Source organism: Nerophis lumbriciformis, linkage group LG31 (genome assembly GCF_033978685.3).
Source record: "Nerophis lumbriciformis linkage group LG31, RoL_Nlum_v2.1, whole genome shotgun sequence".
In the NCBI taxonomy this organism is placed as follows: Eukaryota; Metazoa; Chordata; class Actinopteri; order Syngnathiformes; family Syngnathidae; genus Nerophis; species Nerophis lumbriciformis.
Genome location: NC_084578.2, coordinates 8664797 through 8675815, shown reverse-complemented (window position 1 = coordinate 8675815; position 11019 = coordinate 8664797). Strand labels below are relative to the sequence as shown.

The following is an 11019-nucleotide window of genomic DNA, read 5'->3' as shown; positions in this document are numbered from 1 at the left end:
CTAGAGGTAAATTGGCCGAGTTTGCTCTCAGTGCTGCTGGAGTGATGGCCAAGTGCCGTAACACGTCGGATTTGATGTGAATCTGTACCCTGGTAGGATCGGAGGGATTTGGTTGGTGCTAACTAAAATTAACGCCATCTAATTTTTTTTTTATAAAACATATGAAAAAATGTAACATATATCATAAAAATATCACATTAATAAGTTAATAAAACATAACAATGAGAGGAGAATACTAGTAGTATTAATAATTAAGATAGATCGAAAATAACACAATAAAGTAATAAATATATAATAAGAAAACAATAATATAATTTATAGTAATTTAGACATGGTGATGTGGCATTTACTATATACTGTTAGTGGTGTCATGGCCTGCATAAACGGGAGGAAAGCCATCCGGCGTGAAAATAAAACTAAAAAAACCCAAAACAAACAAAAACAAAAATTGAGCAAAATCAAACATATGATTGGCTTGTTTTGGTGCAAACTGAGGGGTAAAGCTGCAAGACAAAAAAACAAAAACAGAAGAAAAGTATATCATTTTTGTAGTATTATCATTGGGAATGTGTTGTTAATTATCATTAATAAAATAATAACTTTGATCAAATAATGTAGTGTAGTGTGGCAACCAGGCCCGGCCCTAACCAATCTGGCGCCCTAGGCAAGATTTTAGATGGCGCCCCCCCACATCGGCAGTGAACTGTATATACTCACAAGAAACCAAATAGCTTTGTCTTTGACCTTTTTTTTTACTTAAAGAAAGCAAATTAACAATCAGAATAGTTAACAAGATTAAAAAAAAAATGAATAAATAAATGAATGCAAAAAATAAAAAATGAATATATGAAATACAATATTTTTTACATACATATTGCTTAATTAACATTAATGATGTGCACTTTAACAACTAGGCTTACAACTATACCTAATATATAAAGGGGTGGAAAAGTGACTATTACCTGCAGGGCAAACATTAGCTAACCAGAAGGCAATAACAATGTAAACAAAAAACACCTGCTTAAAAGATCTAATACAAATAAATGTAATATAAATAATGTAATTACCTAACGTTACATTATTATTTTCCATAACAATTTAGCCCCCTCCACAATATTAACCCGACGTTAAAACAGAACTAGCTATTTATTGATTAGCAATTGCCGAATCATGTAACATTAGCTTAATGCTAAAAAGCCAGGTTACTATCACATTCTGTAACAGACAAATCATTTCATGTAGGCTAACGTTACCTACCTGCTACCTCTGTCTTTTCTCGTTTCTCCTCCTCTTCTTTTCTCTTTTTTCTTCCCTGGGCACCTGACAGTTTTGGCCGTTTTGACATCTTGTGTTGATTTTTTGATGTGGTGACGTCCAAAAAGAGTCATGATACGATATTGTAGCAAATAATATTTCTATTAAATAGGCTTTACTTTGCATTTTAATTAACGTGGGATTATTTTTTGTATTTAGAAATAATAGTACCAACTTTTTTTTTTTTTTTCTCCAACATTTGTGGCACTGGCGTGGCGCCCCCTGATGGACGGCGCCCTTAGCATTTGCCTATACGGCCTATGCCACGGGCCGGCCCTGGTGGCAACTCTAAATGAGACTTCAAAAAAAATGTGTTAGCAGTCTACACAAGCTTAACGGTGACGTCACATAGCAACGCAGGTGAGCAGTCACCATGGTGTTAAATATCCATGCGCGCATGGAGACACACACACACAGGAAGTAGATCCGTCCGCCTTTGAGGGCTTCCAACGCAAGGGGGCGGAGCTACGTAAGCAGCGATAATGACACGTACGAACCCGACGTCATTTTCGAGGGAACAACTCGCGTCTTTTGTGGAAGTCGGACGAGGAAACATCGCCGACTTGATGTAGTTGACTCGCGGCGTCACAGCAACGAGAGGTCGGAGGCTCCCAGAGCCGAGCCGCAAGATGAGATTCCCAGCCCTTCTTTCCGCTCTACGGTCGGTGGGCCCGGTAATCATCGGCATTTCCCTGGGATTCACCTTGAGTCTGCTGAGCGTCAACTGGACCGAGGAAGCCTGCTTCTTCACGGACGGGGACGACGACGCCGCCGCTTCGCCTCTGGAGGAGCGGCTTAAAGGAGCCAGGAAGACCAACTCCATAGCAGTCCTCGACGACGCGGAGCCGGATTTCGAACCGCGAATAGTGCCGTATAATAAACAAGTCGCGCAAAGTGTCCCGAAGAAAGTTTTAAGGTATGTCACTGGAACATTCTATCACACAAACACGTCCTCATTTGAGCTCTTGTCGGTCATATACCACCAGGTGTGAATGAATGATGGGTTCTACATGTAAAGCGACTTTGGGTACTTAGAAAAGCGCTATATAAATCCCAGGTATTATTATTATTATTATATACTGTATAAACACAGTCATACTTCAAGGGAGCCGACACCACCTGAGGGTGCGTTCACACTTGTAGTCTGCTCAGGGGCGTAGCACCAAATTCCGGGGCCCAAACATAGGGGGCCCCCTCATCCCCACCCTAAACCCAACATTACTGCTTCAATGCCCAAACTTGGTATGTTTACATCCACTAAAAAAAACTAATTATTGCATTGATTTGGTTGCAACCAGATTTTAAAATGCATGTGAACTCTTAAAGGGGAACATTATCACAATTTCAGAATGATAAATGATAAATGGGTTATACTTGTATAGCGCTTTTCTACCTTCAAGGTACTCAAAGCGCTTTGACCGTATTTCCACATTCACCCATTCACACACACATTCACACACTGATGGCGGGAGCTGCCATGCAAGGCGCTAACCAGCAGTCATCAGGAGCAAGGGGTGAAGTGTCTTGCCCAAGGACACAACGGACGTGACTAGGATGGTAGAAGGTGGGGATTGAACCCCAGTAACCAGCAACCCTTCGATTGTTGGCACGGCCACTCTACCAACTTCGCCACGCCGTCCCCAGAAGGGTTAAAACCATTAAAAATCAGTTCCCAGTGGGTTATTTTATTTTTCGAAGTTTTTACATTTTTTTTACCCATCACGCAATATCCCTAAAAAAAAGCTTCAAAGTGCCTGATTTCAACCATCGTTATATACACCCGTCCATTTTCCTGTGACGTCACATAGTGATGCCAATACAAACAAACATGGCGGAAAGAACGGCAAGGTATAGCGACATTAGCTCGGATTCAGACTCGGATTTCAGCGGCTTAAGCGATTCAACAGATTACGCATGTATTGAAACGGATGGTTGTAGTGTGGAGGCAGGTAGCGAAAAACGAAATTGAAGAAGAAACTGAAGCTATTGAGTCATATCGGTTTGGACCGTATGCAAGCGAAACCGACGAAAACGACACGACAGCCAGCGACACGGGAGAAAGCGAGGACGAATTCGGCGATCGCCTTCTAACCAACGATTGGTATGTGTTTGGAAACTAACAACTATGAACTAGGTTTACAGCATATGAAATACATTTGGCAACAACATGCACTTTGAGAGTGCAGACAGCCCAATTTTCATCAATTAATATATTCTGTAGACATACCCTCATCCGCGCTGTTTTCCTGAAAGCTGATCTGTCCAGTTTTGGAGTTGATGTCAGCAGGCCAGGGAAGCTAGGGTCGATATTCTTCTCTTGATCATCTTCGGTGGCATAAGGGACGGTGTGAGCCAAGACATCCAGGGGGTTTAGCTCGCTCGTCTGCGGGGACAAACTGCCGCCATTGCTTGCCGTGCTACCGAGGTCCTTTGTCCCTGAATAGCTCACACACTCCGGCAGGATCAATGGGGGTCTGGCGGCAGATTTCTTTGACTTTATCGTTGGAAATGCATCTGCTTTGAGTGTCGCAGGATATCCACACATTCTTGCCATCTCTGTCGTAGCATAGCTTTCGTCGGTAAAGTGTGCGGAACAAACGTCCAATTTCTTGCCACTTTCGCATCTTTGGGCCACTGGTGCAACTTGAATCTGTCCCTGTTCGTGTTACACCCTCCGACAACACACCGATGAGGCATGATGTCTCCAAGGTACGGAAAACAGTCGAAAAAACGGAAAATAACAGAGCTGATTTGACTCTATGTTTGAGAAAATGGCGGATTGCTTCCCGATGTGACGTCACAACGAGATCGAATATTAGAAAGGCGTTTAATTCGCCAAAATTCACCCATTTAGAGTTCGGAAATCAGTTAAAAAAATATATGGTCTTTTTTCTGCAACATCAAGGTATATATTGACGCTTACATAGGTCTGGTGATAATGTTCCCCTTTAATTACCGTATTTTCCGGGCTACCTATTTTCACCTGAGGGTTGCACCATAGGTAGTCCTAGGTTTTCACCTGAGGGTGCGTTCACACTTGTAGTCCGCTCAGAGGCGTAGCACCAAATTCCGGGGCCCAAACATAGTGGGCCCCCTCAATTCCATCCTAAAAACCAACATAAATAATAATGATAGATTTTATTTGTAGAAAGCACTTTACATTGAGAAAACAACCTCAAAGTGCTACAGTGTATTGAAACAAAAAATAAAAAAAATAAAGATAATAAAAAAATAAATAAAAACTAGAACAGCACAATAGCTAAAACTAGTATGCATATATTTATAAAAAGGCTTTTTTAAAAGCATCCACAGTCTGTGGTGCCCTCAGGTGGTCAGGGAGAGCATTCCACAGACTGGGAGCGACAAGAGCAGAAAGCCCGGTCTCCCATAGTTTGTAGCTCTGTCCTCGGAGGTTGGAGGAGGTTATAGCCTGTCCGGAGAGGAGGTGTTGTGTGGAGGATTTGGGGGTGAGTAGTTCTTTGAGGTAGAGGGGGGCATTTCCATGGAGGCACTGGTGGGTTAGTAGGGAGGCTTTGTATTCGATCCTGAGTGGAACAGGAAGCCAGTGAAGAGATTTGAGAGTTGGTGTGATATGGTCGTATTTCCGCATTCTCATTAGGATCTTAGCAGCACTATTTTGTATGCATTGCAGCTTCTGGATGTTCTTACCGCTTCTATGCCCACACTTGGTAGGTTTACATGCACTAAAAAACAAATTATTGCATTGATTTGGTTATAACCAGATTTTATTATGCATGTAAACTCTTAATTACCGTATTTTCCGGGCTACCTATTTTTCCCCTCAAAACTCAACAGTGCACCTTATAACCCGCCTAATGTAAGGAATAATTCTGGTTTTGCTTACCGACCTCAAAGCATACTTGCCAACCTTGAGACCTCCAAATTTGGGAGTTTGGGGGGGGGTTGAGGTGGGTGCGGTTAAGGGGGGAGGAGTATATTTATAGCTAGAATTCACAGAAATTCAAGTATTTCTTATATATATATATATATATATATATATATATATATATATATATATATATATATATATATATAAATAAAATAAATACTTGACTTTCAGTGAATTCTAGCTATATATATATATATATATATATATATATATTAGCTAGAATTCACAGAAATTCAAGTATTTCTTATATATATATATATATATATATATATATATATATATATATATATACATACAGGTAAAAGCCAGTAAATTAGAATATTTTGAAAAACTTGATTTATTTCAGTAATTGCATTCAAAAGGTGTAACTTGTACATTATATTTATTCATTGCACACAGACTGATGCATTCAAATGTTTATTTCATTTAATTTTGATGATTTGAAGTGGCAACAAATGAAAATCCAAAATTCCGTGTGTCACAAAATTAGAATATTACTTAAGGCTAATACAAAAAAGGGATTTTTAGAAATGTTGGCCAACTGAAAAGTATGAAAATGAAAAATATGAGCATGTACAATACTCAATACTTGGTTGGAGCTCCTTTTGCCTCAATTACTGCGTTAATGCGGCGTGGCATGGAGTCGATGAGTTTCTGGCACTGCTCAGGTGTTATGAGAGCCCAGGTTGCTCTGATAGTGGCCTTCAACTCTTCTGCGTTTTTGGGTCTGGCATTCTGCATCTTCCTTTTCACAATACCCCACAGATTTTCTATGGGGCTAAGGTCAGGGGAGTTGGCGGGCCAATTTAGAACAGAAATACCATGGTCCGTAAACCAGGCACGGGTAGATTTTGCGCTGTGTGCAGGCGCCAAGTCCTGTTGGAACTTGAAATCTCCATCTCCATAGAGCAGGTTAGCAGCAGGAAGCATGAAGTGCTCTAAAACTTGCTGGTAGACGGCTGCGTTGACCCTGGATCTCAGGAAACAGAGTGGACCGACACCAGCAGATGACATGGCACCCCAAACCATCACTGATGGTGGAAACTTTACACTAGACTTCAGGCAACGTGGATCCTGTGCCTCTCCTGTCTTCCTCCAGACTCTGGGACCTCGATTTCCAAAGGAAATGCAAAATTTGCATGGTTGGGTGATGGTTTGGGGTGCCATGTCATCTGCTGGTGTCGGTCCACTCTGTTTCCTGAGATCCAGGGTCAACGCAGCCGTCTACCAGCAAGTTTTAGAGCACTTCATGCTTCCTGCTGCTGACCTGCTCTATGGAGATGGAGATTTCAAGTTCCAACAGGACTTGGCGCCTGCACACAGCGCAAAATCTATCCGTGCCTGGTTTACGGACCATGGTATTTCTGTTCTAAATTGGCCCGCCAACTCCCCTGACCTTAGCCCCATAGAAAATCTGTGGGGTATTGTGAAAAGGAAGATGCAGAATGCCAGACCCAAAAACGCAGAAGAGTTGAAGGCCACTATCAGAGCAACCTGGGCTCTCATAACACCTGAGCAGTGCCAGAAACTCATCGACTCCATGCCACGCCGCATTAACGCAGTAATTGAGGCAAAAGGAGCTCCAACCAAGTATTGAGTATTGTACATGCTCATATTTTTCATTTTCATACTTTTCAGTTGGCCAACATTTCTAAAAATCCCTTTTTTGTATTAGCCTTAAGTAATATTCTAATTTTGTGACACACGGAATTTTGGATTTTCATTTGTTGCCACTTCAAATCATCAAAATTAAATGAAATAAACATTTGAATGCATCAGTCTGTGTGCAATGAATAAATATAATGTACAAGTTACACCTTTTGAATGCAATTACAGAAATAAATAAAGTTTTTCAAAATATTCTAATTTACTGGCTTTTACCTGTATATATAAATAAAATAAATACTTGACATATATATATATATATATATGTATTTTATTGTATATATACATATAAATAAAATAAATACTTTCAGTGTTCATTTATTTACACATATACACACACATAACACTCCTCTCTACTCATTGTTGTATTTGAAAGTGCAATGCTTTGCAGCCAGTAGCACAGCTTTTGAAGGAGCATAGGTATGGGCAGTGTAATATTCCGGGTTGGAGTCAATAACCAGGCGAGGTGATGAAGTTACGTCTCTTTACTTCATACTAGTGATGGGTTGATGAGGCGTCATGAAGCGTTTCGACACATTGCAAAACTGTATTGATACTGTGTCGATACTGTGTCACTAAATACTGACATCTGCTGGACATTAAAAATTCCTACAGGCAACCTATGGACCGACTCAACTGACACTGATTTTATGACCTAGTATATACAATAATATAAACCAAGTCATTGTATTTCATTTAGGATTATTTCATATCTTCATTTAAATACAAATATGTTTTTATCTTTTTAAGATACAGTCAATAAATAATGTCAACATGTATCATAACATGGAAATCTAAGAGAACGTGTTGTGAATGAGGATGCTTGTGGACTGGGATTTTTTTTTATTTATTTATTTTTTTTACACATTTTTATTAAAAAAAAACAGTTTTTCCATTGTATTAAATTTCAGACGATTTCTCTTCTTAGTTATTAATTCAATTCTCCGGCTGTAGAAAAGACCCGCTCACAGGGCACAGAGGAGGTGTCTGTGCGACACAGTTTGTGTATCGGTCACGTGATCGAAACAGCTCATGATCGGTCACGTGACTTTCTAAAAGCGGTACGCGCACCGACACAGGGTTTTGCTCTACGAGCTCGACGCATGCGCCGAAGCATCGGTGTTGCCGGACCCATCACTACTTCATACTTCAGAACCGACTCCCACACTTGCCGTCAGAGTGCGCAATACAACGTAAACCGTTGGCCAACCAAAAAGTAACCACAGAACACTATAGTGTTCTGTGGTTACTTTTTGGTTGGCCAAGCGGACGTGACGCACGGACCTGGAGTGGGCGTGTCTTAAGTCCGGCTGGAAATCGGGAGAAATTCGGGAGAATGGTTGTCTCGGTAGAGGCACTGAAATTCGGGAGTCTCCCGGAAAATTCGGGAGGGTTGGCAAGTATGCCTCGAAGCTATTTTATTTTGTACATGGAGTTTTGATTGATTGAAACTTTTAATAGTCATTATCGGCGGTCACTCGAACGAGTATGACGGTCCTCCTGGTAGGGGTGTATCCCTTTATGGAGGATGCCTGTGCGTGACTTTGTTTAACGTGGGGAGACTGGTGCACAGACAGTCACCACACGATCCTTGACAGAAATCGGGTCAGGGTCCAGTGGCGTGGAGTCCAAGACGACCGGGGACCCTTTTCTGCTGCAGCCTTCTTCCGCCATCGCAGCCGTTGTGGTCGTTCTTAAATCTACTGTCTTCCCGCCTGCTCCGCCGTTGAGGTCTTCACCGTATCCCTGGCTAGGGGGCAGTCAGGTACTCGGCCTTTGCCAAGGGCCATCTGGGGTAACAGTAGTAAAGGGGTTAACCTCTTAGTGCCCCAAGACCCCATAGAGGAGCCTCCACTGCCGGATGCACTTTAACGTCATGCCCAGGACAAGTAGATTGCACAGTACAGTACATATTCCGTACAATTGACCACTAAATGGTAACACCCGAATAAGTTTTTCAACTTGTTTAAGTAATAAATAAATCAATTCATGGTACAAATATATACTATCGGCATAATACAGTCATCACACAAGTTAATCATCAGAGTATATACATTGAATTATTTACATTATTTACAATCATGTAATGATAAGTGTGACCAGTAGATGGCAGTCACACATAAGAGATACGTGTAGACTGCAATATGACGGCGGTAAAAAACACCCAAACTTTAAATGTTCCATTGAGAATATAGAACACTACACACGGCGCTCAATAATCTGTCAACATGATTTTAGTACGACTTCGGTAAGCTATGAAGGGAATCGATTCTGAATCGAATAGTCACCCCGGTAGTCGGAACCAGGTGTAACCGTTAGGTGCCCAAAGGTTCACACCCCTAATGTCTTCCTCTGAAACAAAAGAAGTCCCACACAATGTTTGTTTACAGTGAGCTCAGAGGAAGTTAAAGACCCTCCTACAAGTTTGAGACCACAAAGAACCTCGAACAACAATAAACACATATGAGCACATATTTACTACACAAGAACTCGAGGGTGGCATCTGGCCTAAAGTGCGGCAGAGGAAGCCAAATTGTAGATATGGATTGTTTTGGTTAGGGCGAGTAAACCCATTCCAATGGTTTGTTTGCTCTACTTGTCCGTTCTGGCTGTCAAATTGATCATACTTTTGCCTTGCAGCGCGGACAGCTTCTCCGAGGTGTTGCCCAATTTGTATTTCAATTCAGAAATCGCCAAATTGCCCACTGCTCTGCCCGGCCATCATCCTTTGGGCTCCCCGATTGGCTCCCATTGTCTTCCAAAGATGTCAATAGACCAGAGCAACGCTCAGTCCAATCAGCAGATGACCGGTTAGCACAGTTCACTTATAAGAACATTGAAATAATGTGGTTACTAATCTTACTACTGATATATTTGCACCAACCAGTGAAGAACCTCAAACATATGTTTGCTGTGTTGATACATTCAAAAGTCCAACTTTGGAATCGGAACTGGAATCTGGCCCCGTTCAAATATTAGCCCTGACACTCAAGAGACTGAAGTTTCTTTAAAAAAAAACAACCTCATGTAGTTTCTTGGAAATACACAACACATAGTGGAGGCCATATGTTGTGTAACAGATGCACGCTTGTGGCGCGCTGATGTTTGCTTTCCAAAACTGTTTGGGGTTTTTTAGGATCAGTTAAAGAATTATACCAAGAGTAGAGTGTAGATGTAACGATATGAAAAGTTCATATCATGGTTGTTGTGACCAAAATTAGCACGGTATCATTGAATGTGCTCAAAAAGTACTTCAACACGTACAAAAAAATGGGAAAAATAAGTTTTATTTAGAAAAATAAAATAGACAGTACACAATATACTTACCTTGACTGAATTAATCTAAAATATAGCTCTTACTTCTTATTGTTGTTACTTGAGTGTTTAAATATGTTTACCTTCATCCGTTGAATTTGTAAAGGTTTTAGAGTGTTTTTTTTTTTTAATGATAAAGACAAAACGAGAGTTGCACGTCCGGTTTATGTGACGTTAATGTTGTAAACACTTCCTTGTCATATTCTTCTGAGTATTTATCCATCTCTGTCAGTCTGTACTGAGAGAACAAAGCTTGTACGTTCAATGTGCACAGTTGAATTTCTTAGTTGCTCAGACAGTAATATGTTGGATTTAGTGTTGTCCGGACACCAATATTTTGGTACCGGTGCCAAAATGTATTTCGATACTTTTCGGTACTTTTCGATACTTCTCTAAATAAAGGGGACCACAAAAAATGGCATTATTGGCTTTATTTTAGCTACAAAAATGTACGGTACATTAAACATATGTTTATTATTGCAAGTTTCTCCTTAAATAAAATAGTGAGCATACACGACAACTTGTCTTTTAGTAGTAAGTAAGCAAACAAAGGCTCTTAATTTAGCTGCTGACATATGCAGTACTATATTGTCAATTTCCATTCTATTATTTTGTCAACATTATTAAGGACAAGTGGTAGAAAATGAATTATTCATCTACTTGTTCATTTACTGTTAATTTCTGCTTAATTTCTCTTTTAACATGTTCTTTCTACACATTTTTTAATTTTTTAATTTTCCTGAGGGAACTCTCCTGAAGGAATCAATAAAGTTCTATCTATCTACCGTATTTTTCGGACTATAAGTCGCAGTTTT

At 40.4% G+C, this 11019-nt stretch overlaps 1 protein-coding gene across 1 annotated transcript in view; it reads left to right on the top strand.

Moving 5' to 3' along the window:
* Positions 1-1822: 1822 nt before the first annotated feature.
* The window catches only part of chpfa (chondroitin polymerizing factor a), a 29311-nt gene continuing 20114 nt past the window's right edge, over positions 1823-11019 (top strand). Inside the window, exon 1 of the mRNA XM_061926608.2 lies at positions 1823-2230. Coding sequence (XP_061782592.1) covers positions 1944-2230 — 287 coding nt within the window. The 5' untranslated portion in view covers positions 1823-1943. The remainder of the gene's footprint in view (positions 2231-11019) is intronic.